We start from the raw sequence: 19,954 nt of genomic DNA on the forward strand, positions 1-19,954 counted from the left end.
AACCCGTACCACCTGTGGGAAGCAGGCCCAAGGGCCCTGGATTCGATGACACCTACCAGCCCAAGGAAGCCCAGGGCCCCTGGGCCTCACTATCCCCTGTGGAGAGGCCCCAGTGTCCTCCAAGCAAACTGTCAGCATTGATTTCTCCCTCCGAGCAGGATAGAAAAACTCCCCCGTTACAATGTCACTAGGGTCTTCTGGCTAGATCATCTGGCATAATATTAAGAATTAGGCCCATTTTACAGATGGGGTATGTTTACAGGATTGAGTTCTCAATCAGCGGGCAGTGGAGGAAGGTAGGGTCAGGGGCTTGAGGCTGGAATGGGAGACCTGGACCTGGATTAAGGTCCTGGTCCCCAAGGACCTTGGTGAAGAGAAGGCAGTGAGGTGGGACAGTGTTCAGCTTGGGTGGGGGCAGCTTTTCTCCCCTTGCACGGTTCAACCAAGAGCTTGGCCTGTGGACCTGGGTGCCTGCCACAGAGAGCCTTCCACCAGCAGACACTGGGCCTCAAAGCTTTTCCCCCTGAATTCCTCAAGAGTAGATGTCCCACTGTACAGATGAAGACACTGAGGTTCAGGGTGGTAATTATCTGGCCACACAGTAAGGGGTTGAGCTGAGGCTCAAACCTGGGCCTAACACCCAAGTCTTTCCAGGGGGCTTATACGGAACACTGGGCTTCCCAGACCATGGCTTGGCAGAGCCTCTGCCCACCGTCCTGGAGGTGAGCTCAGGTCAGCCAGGACCGAATTCTGCAGCAGTGCCCACATTTCTCCAGGGCCCGTGGTTACCAACAGCCTCACTCACATGAACCACAGCCGAGCCCATCTGCCGTGGGCACAGAGGGGGGCCACACCCTACCCGGCCTCACCTGGGAGATGCCGCCTCAGCTACGGCTCCAGGCCTGGCTCTCAGAACGCAGCAAACACACCGACCTGGAGCTGTGCCCACATCAAGGGCCAAGGCGGCCAGCCAGGCCCCGTGCCAGCTCGAGTTTAGAATGCCAATCCATCATCTCGAGTGGTTTCTGGCTCACGCCATGGACACACACCATCAACCCAACTCACACAACCCTGCGTGTGACCAGGCAAAGCCGTCCTTCCTCTGGGTTAACATCTTAATTTCCCGTCATCCCCATTAGCACAGGCAGTCAGCCATTTGTTCCCTGCCTGAGCTGTCATTTCTGGGGCGGGAGGGGCACGAGAAAACACAGCAGGCTGCTGGCCTTGTAAAGCCCTTGTCCAGCTGCACAGTGACTCAGGCCCAGCCATCCAACACGCTGAGCTGGGGCAGGGAGCCCCGGGAGCTAAGGCCAGGGAGACACCGGTCATCTCATCCCCACCAGTCTTCAGCCAGCCTGCTGGATGACAATGGCCTTGTCTGTCCCTAGGGACCCTCTGGATTCAGAGACTCCCAAGGGGACACAGTCAGCCTCAGATGGCACTGGGAGCCCCTGCTCTGTTTGTGGACACTGTACCTAGCTCCTGCCTGTTGTTCACCTGTGGACCTGAGAGTCCAGGACAGACTAGAACTGCCCCATAGTGTTTCCAAGACTGTGGTCTTTAAGGAAGTAGACCACTGCATCTGTCTCCCAAAGAGGGGCTGGTGGGTTCGACAGGCTGACCCTTCAGTTAGCAGCCGGGTGCATAGCCACCGTGCCACCAAGACTCCCTCTGTAAAGGTTACAACCAAGAAAACACAACAACAACAGCACCATCTTCAGGTGGGTTCCTGGGTGGCACAAATGGTTTGCTCTAGGCCACTAACATAAAGGTCAGCAGTTTGAACCCATGCAGCAGTGCTGTGGAAAAAAGACCTGGCAATCTGTTTCCATAAAGATTACAGCCAAGAAAATCCCATGGGGCACAGTTCTACTCTGTAACATTGGGTGGGTATGAGTCAGAATCAACTCGGCCGCAAAGAGTTTAGATTTTTGGTTTGTCTTCTGGGTGGAGGGCAGTGGTAGAATTCTTGCCTCCCATGTGGAAGACCCAGGTTTGATTCCCGACCAATGCACCTCATGCATAGCCACCATCCACCTGTCACTGGAGGTTTGTGTATTGCTGTGCTGCTCAACAGATTTCAGGGGAGCTTCCAGACTTTTTTTTTTCCCAGACTAAGATGGACTAGGAAGAAAGGCCTGGCTATCTACTTCCAAAAATCAGTCAGCGAGGGCAGCTCAGATTCCCTGGGAGCACGTCCTAGGCCCCTTGATTCATCCTTTACACCAGCCAGTCACCCCCACTTTTGAAGGGAACACCTAAGGCTCTCAGGGCTGAAGGAACATGCCCAAGTCCCCAAGACTGGTAGGGCAGGGCTCACATCAGGACACACCTGCCTGTCAGTCACCGAGGAGGGGTGTCTGTGCACTGGGGGTCTTGGGCACAGCCTCAGTGGCAGCTCCAGGCCCAACCTGCTGCAGTGAAACCAGACCAAGAGGCGGTGGGCTGCTTCCCAAGGTCAGGGTCCAGACCCTCAAAATCAAGGTTAAATCAGTTCCATGTCACAGACCAGCCTGGGAATCTGGCTCCAACCCATAAGCCCTCTACCCCCTGAGCAAGCTCTCCACCACTGGCCTCGGGGCTCTGCTCCCTTCTGGTGGAGAGCCCAGGTGGACGCCAGGTGGGGCCCAGACCTCAACAAGTTCCATCCTCCTTGAAGAGGCTGCCCAGGTGGCCCCAGTTGGGAGACACACAGACTCCCTGAGACCCAGCCAAAGCCTCCCTTCCAGCCTGAGTCTGGGAGAGGCCGCTCTGGACACCACACTTCCCTCCCCGACTCTCGGTCTCCTTTTATTTTTAAAATGTCCAGGCGTTGGCTGATTTAGGGCTGCTTTGAGCTGGATTTGACATGAACACAACAGAGCCACCTTGCAAGAGAGTGGGCGCTGGCTGGCCACCCAAACAGGACCCTTCCTCCTCACATGGGTCTGGGTCGGGGAAGGGGTCTCCCCCTCCCCCCACCCAGCCCCACCTGCATGCAGCAGATCCTGAGTGGGGTGGGGCCTCGGTGGCTTCTGCCACCCCAGTGGAGCCCCTTGCACGGAAGGGAAATGAGGCAAAGGCCAGGAAGAGGGTGATGTGGGGTTGCCAGCCCCAGGAGCTGGTGGAAGGCTCTGTGCCTATTTGGCACTGTCTCCCCTTCTCACAGGGATCCCAGCCCCTACACCTCCTATCTCCAAGGCACTATTAGGTCCCAATCCCACGCAGGCCATGAGAACAGATGGGAAGGGAGACAAGAGCACAGGGAAGCCCCATGTTTCCAGAACATCTCAGGCAGGGCAGACTCCCAACCCCACCCCAGGCTGGCAGGCCTCGACCCCCTCCGACGACGGCGAAAGCTGAGCACAACACACTGCATAAAGGCGTTGGGAGACTGAGGCGCTGCTGGGCTTGTCTGCATGGCTCCCACCGCTCTCCCACACCCTCTCCTCTCTTCTCCATCTCAGTCTTCATCAGCTCTCATCTCCTTCTCCAGGGAATTTCCTTTCTGTTTGTTTTTATTTTACTGACAGCTGGCCAAGGACTAGGGGCCAAGCTGCAAGGTCCGCCGAGTTGGCAAAAACTCCCAGCCCAGGACGGAACTTGGGTCATTGAAGGATTGTGGGCAGGTCCACGGGGCCCTGGCTCGCCTAGCCGAGGCAGGCTCCCTGCCACCACCCCCAGTCTCCAACGACCACACCCTCCCCAGTGCAGCCCCAGGACCCCCACCTGCATCTCCCCAGCAGGGTGGCCTGGGCCCACCCCCTGCCTACCCCCAAGGTTCCCTGATCCACACCGGGGGCTCCCATCCCCTCTGTAGGTTCTTGAGGCACCTTCCAGGTCGGGATGGGTAGCCATGGGGACTCCCTCAGGCATAGGGATGGATCAGGTGGCCAAGTCCCTGAGGAGCTGGTTTCCCCTTGGGGAAAGGGGAAGCCCAGGGACTGGGAAGGAGGCAGCTTGAAGTTGGCTGGGCAGGGGCCAGCAGGTGGGGGCAAGGGTCTTACCTTGGCAGGTCTTGCCGTCCCCCTGGAGCTGGTGGCCAGAGGGGCACTGGCAGTAGAAGCCCCCAATGGTGTTGCAGCACCGGCCCTCGCAGCCCCCATTGGCAGCCTCACACTCGTCCACATCTGCAAGGGGAGAGGGCAGTGAGCTGCCGGCCTTGAGGGGACCCTCGCCACAAGACGACAGCACCCAGCAACAGCTGGCAAACCCCACTCTGTCCAGCAGGCCCTTCAAGAGCAGGGGGGACCCTGACTCATCCACCCGACAGCCAAGAGCCCCAAGATGGGCCGTTTGAGGTGAAGCGGCCTCTCCTGTGCACTGTGAGCATACATGGTTTGCAGAAACTCCATCTGGGCCGAGCCTGGAGGCCTGCCCCCCCCATAACAGAATTGCCCCTGGTGTCACAACTCCCCCAGAGAACTCCTGTGTGCTCCAGTCCTGGCATCTGACACAGCTTTGATTTTCCAGGGAAAACCAGGTTCCTCCAGCTCTGAGGCAGTAGGAGTCTCACAAGGTCAGGCCAGGACCTGGCCCTCAGAGCTGGCCACTGAGTTCAGCTCCACCTCCAGCATGGAGGGGTCCCCAGGTCTGCTGTCCCCCAGGGGCTGTGGGATTCAGCAGTGTTTGAGGAAGACCTGGGCTTGGCCTTCCGGGGGAGTGCCTGGAGGGGCCCCAGGAGCCAAGAGGAGTGCAATTTACAAGGCTCTAAGGCCAAGCTGGGGGTGCGGGCACAGCCCTCCAGGACCCAGACCCGAAGCTCTGCTGTTCTCTGGACACGTGGGTGCTGACCCTGGGGCTGGGCACTTGACCAGCTGGGCTCGTAGGACCCCCACCTTGTGGCCTGGTACTAGGTGGGCAAGCATCACCTCCTCCCCACCCTGCCCCTGGGTAGCTAGCTGGCCTCAAGACTGGGGCTGCAGATGGGGAGAAACAGGACACCGTGGGGTAACACAGGACCAGAGAGAGGCCTCCGCCCCCACCCCTGCCGAGCCTCCCTCCTCACAGCTTCTTGCTACTCCATAGGAAACGGAACCTGGAAGCAGGTGCAAATCAAACCAAGACCCTCATGTGCCCCAAGTGGAGGACTGCCAAGCACCAGCACAGCCCCAGCACTGCCACCAGCTCCCCTGACACCCCAGCACCAGCACCCCCAGAGCTGAGCAGCCCAAGGCTCCCTGGACAGCCCCGGCCATTCACTCTGTACCTCGTGAAGGGGCCCTGGAAGATGCCCAGAGCCTGAGAGTCCCACGGGAAAGGCCAGACGCCTCAGGACTGCTGGAATGTAACCCCCGCCCGGCCCCGCTGAGGTTACCGTCGGGAATTTTCTGGGAATTCCTAGAGACTTACGCAGGGCGAGACAGATCTTGGTCCAGCCCTGGGGTCAAAGCCCGTGACGCCCAGGCTCTCCCAGCCAGCCCAGCAGGAGAGCCAGAGCAGAGGGCCAGCTGGTGGATCAAGGCGCCCAGCATCGGGTAAGCACAGAAGCCCCCTGGGACTTGGGCTGCGGCAGCCAGGAAGCACGAAGCACAGCAGCCCAGCTGTGGTCAAGCTGGGCTGAAGACAGAGAGTCTACTTTCACAACTGTTTGCACAGCAGGACCCCCATTGCCCAGACTCAGAGGGCCACACTTGGGGCGGGCTCTGAGCCACACAACGGGGCAGACAGTCACAACGTGTCACCCTGAGCCCACTAAACACCACAGCCAGGACCTCTGCTGAAAGCCCACACCCACAGAAGCTTGGTCCCCACGTGAGCCCTGCTGCCTCTGGTCCCTTTCACTGCTAGAGTGTTATCACACTGCTCCACCTGCAGCTCCCTGGGGCATCCCGGGGTGCCCAGAGTGCACGCACCCCCCGCCCCACCCCCATGCACATCCACACCCTGCCTCCCTCGCTCCCACTGATCTGCAAAGCCCGAGTCTGTCTGCACTGGGCCAGCCTCCCTCAGCATGGGGACCAGCACCACCTGGTCTCGTGGTTTCCCTGTTTCCAGCCCAGGCCTGGCACTCAGGGCCACAGGAAACCCTTAGTGAATGTTGAATAAACATCACCACAAGGGGCTCCAGGAGAGGAGAGGAAGCTGGGGGGCAGCTAGGTGCCCACAAGCCCCCTCCCCAGGCCATGCCAGCCCAGAACTGAGAAGGAGGTACCCTTACCTAGGGTTTCTTCCTTCGCTGGGGCCGGAGCCAGGGAGGGGCAGGGCCAGGTCAGAGGGCGCCCCTCTGCCAAGCACCTTCTGTGTATGTGGCCAGATGTGGGGGTACAGAGGTAAGGGAGCGCACCAACCTGAGCGGTGGGCAGCATGGGCCTGAGGGGGAGAGTAGGAGGGGAGGGAGGGAGTGCAGGGAAGGGGAGGTGCAGGGAAAGGGGGTGCCTCCCCAGTAGAACATCTCCAGTGCTGGGAAGAAACACGTTGACCAGACCCTTCAGAAGACCCTGAACAAAATAACAGGCATATACCCTAGAGACTTGAAAGCAGGGTCACAGATATTTGTATACCGATGTTCATTGTGGCATTATTCAAATAGCCAAAAGGTGGATACAACCCAGGTGGCCAAAACAGATGACTGGATAAACAAAATGTTGTATATACATACAACGGAGTATTAAAACCAAAAAAAAAAAAAAAAAAACCCAAACCCATTGCCATCAGTTGATTCCGACTCATGGCAACCCTTTAAGGGCAGAGTAGAACTGCCCCCATAGAGTTTCCGAGGCCGTAAGCTTTACAGAAGCAAACTGCCACATCTTTCTCCCATGGTTTCAAACCCCAACCTTCCGGTTGGCAGCTGAGTGCTTTAACCATTGCGTCATCAGTCTCCTAACTTAATGTTACTCAGCCATAAAGGGAAATGAAGTCCTGATACATGCTACGACATGGATGAACCTGGAAAACAGTATGCTCAGTGAAATTAAAAAAAAAAAACCCGTTGCCATTGGGTTGATTCCAACTTGTGATGACCCTGCGTGTGTCAGAGTAAAAACTGAGCTCCAGAGGGTTTTCTATGGCAATAATCTTCAGGGAAGTGGATCACCAGGCCTTTCTTCCACATTGCTGCTGTGTGGATTGGAACTGCCAACCTTTGGGTTAGTAGCTGAGCTGCAAACTGTTTGAACCACCCAGGGACCTTGTGTGAAATAAGTCAGTCACAAAAGGACAAATATTATATGCTCCCATTTATATGAAACATCCAGAATAGGCAAGAGCATAGAGACCAAAGTTTATTAGTGGTTACCTGGGGCTGGGGGAGGGGTAGAAGTTTGCTGAGGGGGGAAAGGGGCTCTGTTTGGGCTGATGAAAAACTTTTGGAAATGGACAGTGGTGATGGTTACATAACACGGTGACTGTAATTAATGTCACTGAATTGTATGCATAAAAATGGTTAGAATGGCAATCTTGATGTTATATGTATTGTATCTCAATAAAATTTAAAAAAAGAAGAAGGTCGACCACTGTGCCCAGGTGTCAAAGTGAAGAGGAAGGCAGGACTGGTGAGCACGCCCAGGAGTCTCACCTGGTCCAAAAGAGGACAGAGAGACAATCGTGCTGTGATGACAAGGACCAAGGAGAGTGCTATGGGTTGAACTGTGTTCCCCGCAAAAGATATGTTGAAGTCCTAACCCCTGCACCTGTGAACACGACCTTGTTTGGAAATAGAGTTAATAGGGTCTTTAAAGATGTTAACATGAGGTCATCCTGGAGTAAGGTGTGAGTGATGTCTTTATAAGAGAGGAGACACAGACACACAGACACAGAGGGGAGCTGACCATGTGAAGATACATCTACAACCAAGGACTGCCTGAGACCACCAGAAGCTGGAAGAGATAAGGGAAGATCCTCCCGTAGAGGCTTCAGAGACAGCATGGCCTGCTGACACCCAGATTTCAGCCTTTTGGCCTCCAGAACAGCCAGACAATACATTTCTGTTCTTATGAGCCACTCGCTTGGTGGTCCCTCTTCCCAGCAGCCCCAGGAGACCAATACAGCGAGCATCTCCACACCAAGGAGGTGCCTAAGCTCTCAGATCCACAGGAGAAATGCCAACGTGGACATCTGGCTCTGAGAACGAAATCACAGCAGTCCCAAAAATGACAGGGAAAGACCACTCAGGACAGCTGAGCCAGCCCCAGGAAAATGGTCTGTCCAGGAGGGTGGTGTTTGTCTAGGAACAGGGCAGCCCAGCAGAAGCGCCGAAGGCCCAGCCTTCCCTGTTACTTCTGGGTCTGCAAACCTGTCCCCTCCCAGGGACACTGTGGGTTCGGCAGGGGGCACAGCACCACGGCAAGGAGCCCTGGTGGCACAATGCTTAAGCCCTTGGCTGCCAACTGAAAGGTTGGTGATTCAAACCCACCAGCTGCTTTGTGGGAGAAAGACATGGCAGTCTGCTTCCGTAAGATTACAGCTTTGGAAACCCTATGGGGCAGCTCTACTCTGTCCTATAGGGTCGCTATGAATCAGGATCAACTCGACAGCAATGGGTTTACGGCATGATAGCATCAACCTCTTTGCCCCCTCCCTGCTCCCAATATCTCAGAGTAGCCCCTCCCTCTCCCACATCACCTGGCAGTGGTGGAGCCTAGGTCCTAGGACCTGCTCTGGGCCAGGGGCTTCCAGGCTGGGAGTAGGCCTCCACAGGTTTGGGGTCAGCATGACCCAGAGCATCTTCCTGTTGCTTCAGCCCCTATCCTGCCCCTGACAGCCACTCCCTAGCCTTAGGCCTCACTCAGGGCCTCAGCCTCCCCACTCTTCAGGTCCCACACCTCTGGGTGTCTAGAGAAGTCAGCATGTGTGGGGAGTATTCCTCCCCTTCCAGGTCAGGTGCCAGGGTATGGCATGGCCTCCCTCGAGCTGCCCTGCAGGCATGTCCAGGGGTCCTGGCACCCAGGCTTGGCCTCACAAGGGGCTAGGGGCTGGGTGTGGCCATCCCTTTGCCAGGCAGCCCCCTTAGCCATGCCCAGCACGGTGGGGGTCTCCCCGCTGCAGGGCTGCTCTGGGTAGCCAGGAGCCTTCGGGTCTTTGGAATCATCTCTAAAAGCCACCCCCCCCCCAATGATCTATGAGCCTTTAATGCCCACAAATAAACCCTGTCCTGCTGCAGCTCCCCAGAGTGGGCCTTGGTCTCTGTCTTTGCACATCCCCCAGCAGCACAGCAGCACTTGTGTGGGACAAGTGTGATCCTGGGGAGGGGACTGGGGCCTGGGTCAGGTGGAGGGAAGTTTGCTCCTCACGGGATGTTCTCTGGAACTGCATCTACGTGGGCAGATTACCTACTCGAACTCAAAACACACAGCAGGTCTCCCAGGCAGGGAGGAAGGGTGGCAGCCCAGGGCCAGGGGCAGCTGTAGGTTCTGCTGGTGGTACCCCAGGGCGATCGGCAGTGGCCTGCACTGACCCTATCTGCAGCCAGCCTCAGGACAGAAGACCATCCCAGCCCCTGCCTATAGGAGCCCAGCAGCTGGCCCAGGCTGGGACTCCTGGCGGGCAGCTTGTGCATGTGGCCAGAGGGAGATGTGTGACAGAAGGGCCTGAAGACCCTGCCATGGGCCAGGAAAATGAGCATTCAGTGCAGGAGTGGATGGAGAGCCCCCCGAGAGTCCCCCTAAAGCCTTTCCTTTTTCCCCTTGGTCTGGGGTGCTTGGGGCTCCAAGTTTGGGTGGGAGCCTGGGACTGCTCAGTGGGTTTCTGGTTGGCTCCCAGCCACAACCCAGCCCAGGGCTGGAGCAGCAGGCACCCCATTGGCTGCTTCCAGACTAATCCATCAATTACCATAGACAGGGGCACAGGACACCCTGGAGCCAAATTCCAACAGGATCTGCCCCCTTCCCACTCCTCCCAAAGCTGACCCAGCTGGCCTCCCCCACAGGACTGGAATTCCAGCTCTGGCTGTTGTCTGTGGACTGGAATTTTACTGGTGCACCACTGCTCCCAGGGGCCCACCCCAGGGGCTGACTTTCAAGTGAGTCTGGGGGCCTCTTGGAGCCTCTCAGCCTGGGAACTGGATAGCCCTTGCTTCTCCATCTCATGGCAGGGGAAACTGAGACTCAGCAGGGCAGGTAATCCAAGGTCAGGTCCAGGTGGCTGTTAGCCGGCTCCTCCCCTGGAGCGGGAGCTGGAGGCAGAGAGGGTTCTGCTCAGGGAAGCACCTGAGGCTGGCTCCCGAAAACCCCAATCTCTGAGCAACTCTCCCTGGAGCACTGCCCTCCAACCTGCAGAGGATAGCGTCCCCAAGGACTCCCATTCAGGGAGACTCAACCTCGTCCCCTGGGAGGGGGCAGGAAAGTGACACTATACCCATGTTCTGGAGAGGGCTGCAGTGGGGCATTGTCTTGGCCCCCAAGCCAGGTGCTGATGCCCATTCACAAAAGCTGCCCCCCAACCTACTCCTTCTCACCAAGTGCCAGCCCTGGGACCCTTGCTCTCCCCAAAGCTGCAGATGAGGGTACAAGCTGGCCAGGGAGAGAGGCCAGGCAGAGCCTTGGGTGGGGAAGCTGGCTGCCTTCTCACCATTGCTGCCCTGGGAAGAGTTTTCCCATGCCACCAGGAAGGCATGCCTGCTTCAAAAAGTTCAGCAAAGTCATCACATGGCCCAGCAATTCCGCTCCTAGGTATCTACCCAAGAGAAAGGAAAATAAGTGTCCACACTGATGCTTGTATACGAAATGTTCACAGCAGCACTGTTCACAAGAGCCAAAAAGTAGAAGCAACCCAAGTGTCCATCAACAGACAAGTGGATACACAAAAGGCAGTCCATGCATACAACGGAATATTACTCAGCCATGAAGAGAAATGAAGTACTGATACATGCTACAACACGGATGAACCTTAAAAACATTAGGCTTCATGAAATGAGTCGTACACAAAGGGCCACATAATGTATGATTCCATCAATATGAAATATCTAAAATAGGCAAATGCATAGAAGACAGAAATAGATTAGTGGTTGCCTAGGGGATGGGGAATGGAGTGACATTTTACTGGGTACACAGTCTCCTTCTGGGGTGATGAAGATGTTTTAGAACTAGATAGAGGTGGTGGTATACAACAAATAGTGAATTGTCCAGTTTAAAGTGGTTAATTTTGTTACATGAATTTTACCTCAATTAAAAAAAGAAAGTATTGCCCATAAGGAAGAACAGCTGGTGAGGCAGGAAAGAGCCCCCCCAGAGGGGTCTGTCCCAAACTACCAGCTGTGGAGGTGCCTGGGCCTGGACTCAGCTGGGGCTGCAGGGATGGCTACCTGGCAGGAGCTAGGATTCACAGGCCAATAATCATCGCTTCCTGCAGCCAGGTGTCACCTCAGCAGGCTGGAGCTGCCCCTGAATCCCAGCTGGGTAGGGTGGAAGTCAGCTGCAGAAGCAGACTATGTGATGGAAGGAAGGGGGCTCGAGAGGAGGCAAAGCTGCTTATGGGGCCACAGGCTTCCTTCCCAGCAGGAGACAGCTGGTGCCTGCCCATCTCTCTCCCCAGGAATGTTCCAAAGCCCAGCCCCTCCTTCCCCAGGGGGCAGCAGGACAGTTTGGGCTCCCTGTGTGAGTTTGCTGTGTGGGGCCAACATGCCTGTTCAGCATCCTCAAGGGAACAGGCTTGGCACGTGCAGCAGGGGCACCCACTCTAGGTGGGTGGGGCTGGTACATGTCCCTCACCCCCACACCTGGCAGCCACCTTCCTCTGCAACCCACTGCATGCTGGGGCTTGAGACCCCGCAAAGGGTAAAACAAGGCCCCTGGTGGGACTCTGAGCCAGCTACAGGAAATAGGGACAAAAGAATGAGGCGCTGCACCAGGAGAGAAGGGTGGTTGTGGCAGAAGTGAGACAGGGAGAGTAGACCTAAGGAAGACACTGAGGCCTCCTGGCAGGGGGTGAGGGGGGCAGAACCGTAGAAAGGTGGGGGTCCCTCGGCTTTGGCAGCAGGCCATCCACCTGGACTCAGGCCAGAGGCAGCAGGGTGCCCCAGGCCACGGCAGGTGGTGGTTTTGTTTCTTGGGGCTGCCGTTACAAGTTACGAATTACAAGCTAGGTGGCTGGAAACAACAGAAGTGTGTTCTCTCACGGTTCTGGAGGTCGGAGGGCTAAAAGCAGTGTCACTGGACCAACATCAAGGCGTCGGCAAAACCGCATTCCCTCCGTAGCACAGACACTAGGGGAGAATTGGTGTACTTGCCTTTCCCAGCTTCTAGACGCCACCTACATTCCTTGGCTTGTGGCCTCATCACTCAGACCCCTGCTTCAGTCCTCTCACCTCCTCTCTGACCCTCTTGGCCCCCCTCATAAGGACCTTGTGATTACATTGAGCCTACCCATCTCCAGGTCTTTAACTCAATCCCATTGCAGTCTTTGCCATGTAAGGTCATGGTCACAGGTCCTGGATTAGGACAAGTGGAGGAGGCCACAGCACTGGCTCAGTGGCTCCCTGGACCCCACATCTTGGCCTCTGAGCTTCTTGGGGGGACCCTCATCCACGAGACTGAGACCAAGCAGACCGGGGCGGTGCTGACTGGGAGTGCGCTGCTTCCTGGCTCTGCTGCCTTAATCTGCCCCCGCCCCACATATATCCCGTTCAGGGGATGGGAGAAGGTAGTAGGGACCACCAGCCACACAGGACACATCCCGGGCCCAAACGAATCTGCACCCTCTGTTCCCCAGGTCTCCTGGGCTGGCTTGGCTGTGGGAGGTGATCATGGGGGAGGGGCATGCTCAGGTATGGCTGCCCCAGCTCCTCACCCCCAAGGAGCTGCCATACGCTAGCAGCCCCCTGCACATAACTCAGGCTGCTCCTGGGGTCTGCACCCTTCAGACCTGGCGATGAAAACAACCCTGCAGGGGGGGGACCCCACACCTTTGGGAGGGCCTTGTATTCCGCTGGGCCTCTCCCCGTCACATGGCTCCTCAGCCCTTCTTGTGACCCTGACTCCATCCTGCCCATGGCTGCTTCTAAGAAGACCCCAGAGAGGGAAGTACCCAGCCCAAGAAATAGGAATACAAACAGAGCATCTTGACTTGGCACAGGACCCTCCCTGGAAGACTCAAACCCCACTTAGCATGGCCCATGGGTTCCAGGGCTGGCCCACAGGCACAGGTTCCAGGGCCAAGGGCCACGGGCACAGGTTCCGCGGCTGAGGGGCATGGGCATGGGTTTGGGGCTAAAAGCTATAGCACGGGTTCGGGGCTGTCTCGGCCTCTCCAACCCTGGGTGAACTTGGCCAGTAGCAAACCTCCCTGGGCCTGGGTTTCCTCATCTCTGAAACACAGATGGAATGTAATCGTCATCATGGGAGGACTGCTAGAAGCATCAAACAGAATTGCGTGTAGAGATTAGCACTCTGGAGTGCTAATGACTCCAGGATGGAGTCAGAGTCAGGAGGGATCTAAATGTATTTGGGTCAGAAATGAAAGGCCACAGGAACACAGCCCCAGGGCTCAGCTGGCACCAGCCCAAACCAAGACCCCTTGTCCTCCTCCACAGCTGCCAAGGGGTCCCTGGTAGTTGGATCTGCCAGGGGAGCACCAAGACCCCACAGGGCCGAGCTGCCTCCCCAGGGTCACCACCCCCAACATGGGACTGCCAGGCTGACACTGCCTCAGCTTGTTCCTGAAGCTCCCAGACCACATTCCCCCTGGGGTCGAGGGCCAAGGCTGAGCTCTGTGGTTCCCTGGAAGCCTCTGCCAGGCAGGGTGGGTGCCAAGGCAGGCAGCCAAAGGCACAGCCCCACCCCTGCCCCTGGCCGAGGAAACAAGTCATCCTCTCAGCATCCGTCAGAGTGAAAACTACCCCTAACCAGCCGCCAATGCACAAACCCAAGGGACAGCTCCACCTCCAAAAAGCTGTCACCCCACTGCCCAGGGATGGGTCTTGGCTGGGAGACACCCAGGCCCCATGGACCCCCACTCCTGGCTATGTCTCCAGCCCACCCTCGGCACAGAACTGACAAGGCCCAGTCAGCCCCAGGAGCCTAGCCCTGGCCAGGGCCTGCAGCCAGCAGAGCCCCCTCTTCAAGATGGCCTGAGTGCAAGGACATCAACTGGGATGGGCTCTGTAGCCCCAGATGGAGCAGCCCCTCCTGATGGCCACCCTAGGAGTCCATGTCCCACCTGCAACCCCCGCTAGGACAGGACCTGCAAGAGGCTGCCCAGGGATGGAGATGGGGACAGCTGGGACCCAAAGATAACCTAGAGCATCCTGTGAAGCTTGCTGGCCAGTGGTGGGACTGGACTCCATGACCTTGGCACACAGCTCCCCGGAGCAGGAAACATCACCCTCATTTTATGAAGCTTGGCACGGTAACCAGCAGGCCCAGAAATGTCGGATGGAATTGAATTCTCACAGCGCGCTCCTCCCGGAGCCGTGCAGGTAGGGGTGGGGGGAAACTCCTGTACAGCAAGCTACGTTGAGGCCCTACCAGACTCCGAGTACACTAGGCTTTCTGCCTGTTTCCCTGTCCAACCACTGGGGGCTGGTCAAGGAGTGGCAGCACCACCTCCACGCCACAGATGGACCTGAAGTCTCAGCAAATGATGGCTAATAAGACCTCCAAGCACAGGAAAATACTCATGACCCGACATGATCACAGCAAGCAAGACTCTCGGCAGTAGAAGAGCAAGTCTGGGAGCCATATGGATTATTGTCCAGAGGGGGACACTTTGGAGAGTCAAAGAGGCCCCGTTAGAAATTACATTATGTAGTAGGCGTACATGTACTACTATTCCAGCCATGTCAATGCACACAGGACCAAGAACATTAGAAAATGTTACCCCCGATGAGCTTGGGGGGCAGGGAAAAGGCTGCAATTATTTTTTCTTATTTTTCTGTTTTTCAGTGGTCAGTTACTGTAGTAGGCAGAATAATACCCCTCCCCCCACGCACACACAAAGATGTACATAGCCTAACCCCAAGAACCTAGGGGTATGTTAGGTTACATGGCAAAGCGGAATTAGGGATGCAGATGGAATTAAGGCTGCTAATCATCTGACCCTGAGATGAGGAGGTTGTCTTGGATTATCTGAGTGGGCCCAATTTAATCACAAGGGTCCTTAAAAGTAGAAGAAAGAGATAGAAGAGGAGTCAAAGAAAGCTGTGATGATGACAGAAGAAGGGTCAGAGAGATGCTGTGCTGCTGACTTCGAAGATGGAGGAAGGGGTCACAAGCCAAGGAATACAGGCGGCCTCTGGAAGCTGGAAAAGGTAAGGAAATGGATTCTCCCTTTGTGGTTGTTATTAGCTGCTGTCAAGTCAGCTCTGATCTTATGTATAACAGAACGAAACATTGCCTGGTCCTGCGTCATCCTCACAATCATTGGTATGTTTGAGCCCATTGTTGCAGCCACTACGTCAATCCCTCTCTTGGAGTTTTCCCTAGTTTTTGCTGACCCACTACTTTACCAACCATGATGTCCTTTTCTAGCGACTGGTCTTTCCTGATGACCTGTCCAATGTAAGTGAGCCAAAGCCTCGCCATCCTCTCTTCTAAGAAGCATTCTGGTTGTACTTCTTCCAGGATGGATTTGTTCATTCTTCTGAAAGTCCATGGTATATTTTCCCTTTGAGCTTCCAAAAAGGAACACAGCCCTGCCCACACCTTGATTTCTGACCTCCAAAACTGTGAGATAATAAATTTATGTTGTTTTAGGCCACTAAGTTTGAGATAACTTGTCACAGCACCAATAGAAAATTAATAGTTACTAAGCATGTATTACCTTTAAAATGGAGGGACAACCCCCACTTTATTTAAAGAAGAGCCCTCATTGCTGCCCCAGTGTCGCCTGCCCTTGCCCCCAGTGCCAGCACTGGGGCGTCATGCCCAGCTGGGTTGTCCTGGGGCGAGGCCTATCTGAAGAGCACTGGCTGTCTAAGCAAGCTCGCCTCCAGGACATGCCCCACCTTTCTGGGTGGTTATATCTGCTCCTGCGTCTCAAGTCCTGCCAGCTCAGGGCAGCTGGCACATTCCAATCCCCATTCCCATCAGCCCAGGCCTGCCTCAGCACAAGTCAGTGGTGCTGGATGAGGGGCTAGCCATCATTCACTCACTCTCATGACAAGCAGTTGTTGAGTGCCAGTTAGATTCCCAACCCCAGGAGAGGAAAAGTGTCTCTGCTCTTCTAGGGCACCAAAAGTCAGACAGGGGCATGGAGAAGGACAGAGTGGGTGGAGAGGGGATCCCAAGAAGTCCACACATCTGGGAACTAGAATGAGAAAAGCAAACTAAGCCTAAACCAACCAGAAAAAAGGAAATGACGAAGATCAGAGCAGAAATAAATAAAATCAAGAAAAACAATAGAGAGAATCAGTAAAACCAGAAGCTGGTTCTTTGAAAAGATCAATAAAATCGACAACCCTTTAGCTAGACTGACAGATGAAAGATGGAAATAACCAAAATAAAAAATGAAAAAGAGACAGTACAACTGACTCAATAGAAATAAAGAGAATTATGACAGAGTATTACGAAGAGCTGTATGGCAACAAGGAAACCCTGGTGGCATAGTGGTTAAGTGCTATGGCTGCTAACCAAGAGGTCGGCAGTTCAAATCCACCAGGCGCTCCTTGGAAACTCTACGGGGCAGTTCTACTCTGTCCTATAGGGTCACTATTAGTCGGAATCGACTCGATGGTGGTGGGTTTTTTGGTATAGGAACAAACTGGTAACCTAGACGAAATGGAAAAATTCTTAGAAGCACACAACCTACCCAAACTGACTCAAGAGGAAACAGAAAGTCTCAACAGACCCAAAACAAGTGAAGAGATCTAATCAGTGATCAAAAACCTCCCAACAAAAAAATGTCTGGACCAGATGGTTCCACTGGAGAATTCTACCAAACAGAGAAGAATTGACACCAACAGTATTTAAGCTCTTCCAAAAGATAGACAAGGAAGGAATACTCCCTAATTCATTCTGTGAAGCAAACATAACCCTGATACCCAAACCAAATACACCACAAGAAAAGAAAACTACAGACCAATACCTCGTACGATTATAGATGAAAAAATCCTCAACAAAATACTAGTGAACAGAATTCAACAGCGTATTAAAAGAGCCATACACCATGACCAAGTGGGATTTATTCCAGGAGTGCAGAGATGGTTCAACCTTAGAAAATCACTCAATGTAATGTACCACAATAGAACAAAGGAAAAGAACCACATGATCATCTCTATAGATGCTGAAAAAGCATTTCATAAAATCCAACACCATTTATTGATGAAAACCTGAAAGAAGATCGGAATAGAAGGGAATTCCCCGATATGATTCAGAGCATATATGAAAAGCTAACAGCCTGTATTATACTTAATGGAGAAATACTGAGAGCTTTCCCTTGAAACCAGAAACAAGACAAGGCTTTCCGCTCTTACCACTTCTATTCAATATTGTGTTAGAAGTCCTAGCCAGAGCTATAAGACAAGAAAAAGAAGTAAAAGGTATCCAGATTGGAAAAGAAGTAAAATTATCTCTATTCATGGATGATATCATCCTGTGTAGAGAAAATCCCAGAGTCCACAAGAAAACTTCTAAAGCTAACACACGAATTTAGTAAAATTTCAGGGTACAAGGTCAAAAAACAAAAATCACTTGGGTTTCTATACAGGAGAAATCTGAAAGGGAAATTAAAGACATAATTACTATTTACAGTAGCATCTAAGAGAATAAAATACTTAGGAATAAATCTAACCAGGGATGTGAAGGATTTTGTGAAAATGGCATGGTGAGGGCATCTGACCTCCTGTAACTTCCCAAGGGAAAAAAGAATCAAGATCAACAGCTCAAGGCTGATTCCTATGAGGCTGAGGTCAAACAAACCTTCAGCCTCCAACCTTTTTGCCAATTCTCACACCAGCTATTCCTTCCACGACACTCTCTACTTCTCTGCTGGGTTTGATAATCCATTGCAATGGCCTCAAAGAACTCACAGACAATACTCACGATTCTGAGGTTTATTAGGGAAGTAACAGGTACAATGCAGGATCAGAAACAACTCAGGATACAACTTGATCAGGACAGCTTCCGTGCCCACAGGCAGGCCTCTCCCAGGCCCACGGCTCCTCAGGCCTCTTGGGCCAGCCTAGCTTCTGCACCGCAAGTGTTACAAAGGTCTTTAGCTCCACCAATAAATGCCCAGAGGCAACCACTCCACCACTAAGCCTTGGCCTGAAGGCACTCAGCTCTCTCCCCCTGTGGGTCAGTGAGCATAGCTCCACCAGGTGCCTGGAGGCACCCTACTCCCCCAGGAAGCCTCCTGTCCTAAGAAACTCAGCTCTCTCACTCCGTGGGCCAGGAAGCTCACCAAGCCATCTCCTGCTGGTTTCCTGGTTCTGCTGCTACCAGTTCTCTGCTGTGCTTGGCGCACTTCTCATTATCTTGTGCCTTCTCCACTGTTACAGCTCTCTGTGTCCTGGGTCTAGGAGGTTCTTAGGGACCCCGGTTCTAAAGGTCATGCTCCGCTCCTGGCTCTTCTTTCTTGGTGACAGTGCAGTCCCCCCTTCTCACCTCTGGGTTGGCTGATTTTAAGCTTAACAGGACGGCAAAACTGACCAAATCCTTCGTTAGGGTCCCATACATCTTATTTGCATGGTCCACACCCATAAGCATGTCATGCCATTCAGGGCACAACAATTGGTCTCTATTCACCTGGAGCAACAGAGGAAGGAGAGTCAGAAATAAGTGGAGGATATGGAATGTGTGGCTAATTGTCTCCATGAACAACTGCCTCCTCTGCCATGAGACCAGAAGAACTGGACGGTGCCTGGCTACCATTACTGAACATTTTGGTCAAGGATTCCATGGAACAATCCTGACCAAAAAGGTAAAAATGTAGAACGGAATTTCAAATTCTCTTGGACTTTAGACTTTCTGAAGCCATGGAGGGTAGACGAACCCCTAAAACTACTGCCCTGAGATAATCTTTAAACCATAAACCAAAAATACCCCCTGAAGTCTTCTTAAAACCAAACAGTAGTTTAGCTTAACTAGTAAAAAAAGGTCTCCCTTGAGCATTAAGCTCTTTTAAGATCTGTATGGGATCAAATTGACAACAGCAACTCCGAAGATTAGAAAGAAACATTAGAGGGCAGTGAGTTTATGTTAACAGGAGGAACAATTCAGAAAAGGAGGATGAGAATAGTTGCACAACTCAAAGAACGTAATTAATGTCACTGAATTATACATGTAGAAATTGTTGAATTGGTATATGTTTTGCTGTGTATATTCTCAAAAAAACAACAAAATAAATAAAATTTAGAAAAAAAATTAACTGAGGGGAAAAAAAATTCCACCCAGAGGTGATGGGGTTCAGGGCATGAGCACAGAGGGGAGCATCAGGGAAGGCTTCCTGGAAGAAGCATCCTTTGGCTGAAGCTGTTCATACGCAGACTCTGAGGAAACCAGCCGTGTCTCCACTGGAGGGTCTGCTCAGGCAGGTGCAGCCATCACAGCGGCAGTGCTTCTGTGCTGTTCTAAAAAGAGTGGATGTTGAAAACCAAATCCTATGTTGAATGCTCTTGGAGAGTGTGCCAACTAAAGGAGTCACACGGATCCTTCTGAGAAGGAGGAATGCTTTTGCAATTCAACTATCACCACCCTCTCCCCCTGCCCTGGTTTTACTGGCTCCTATGATTTTTTTTTTTATGATTCAGGATTTATTACCTGGCTTTGTTAAAGTGAGGCATTCTCGTTTAGACCCTCAGCCAAGGACAACCATTTCCTTGGCATCTTCCACCTGAACAGCAACCAAGCGGTCCTTATGCAACATCGCCCCTTGGTGACAGCTCTAGGAACTGTCTGACTGAGTTCTCCCCATCTTTTTCCTTCCTCCCTTCCCGCCTTCCACCACGTATCCCTGTGCGTGCCACCCTCCCTCCCTCTTCTTCTCTCTCAATATATTCCCACTCTGAATTTGCTCACTCGTAAATATTTGTTGGTCTGTTTTAACCTCCTTTCTCATTTGTTTCTAAAACTTAAAAAAAAAAATCATTGCCATCGAGTTG

General features: G+C 53.6%; 1 protein-coding gene across 7 annotated transcripts in view; it reads right to left on the reverse strand.

Annotated features, from left to right (window-relative positions):
* MEGF6 (multiple EGF like domains 6) overlaps window positions 1-19,954 on the reverse strand; it is a 136,340-nt gene that overhangs the window by 65,720 nt on the left and 50,666 nt on the right. For all 7 annotated transcript variants that reach the window (XM_049877692.1, XM_049877694.1, XM_049877689.1 and 4 more), the window contains exon 5: window positions 3,987-4,109. In XM_049877692.1, coding sequence (XP_049733649.1) covers window positions 3,987-4,109 — 123 coding nt within the window. The remainder of the gene's footprint in view (window positions 1-3,986; window positions 4,110-19,954) is intronic.

This window comes from Elephas maximus, chromosome 3, assembly GCF_024166365.1.
Source record: "Elephas maximus indicus isolate mEleMax1 chromosome 3, mEleMax1 primary haplotype, whole genome shotgun sequence".
Classification (NCBI taxonomy): domain Eukaryota; kingdom Metazoa; phylum Chordata; class Mammalia; order Proboscidea; family Elephantidae; genus Elephas; species Elephas maximus.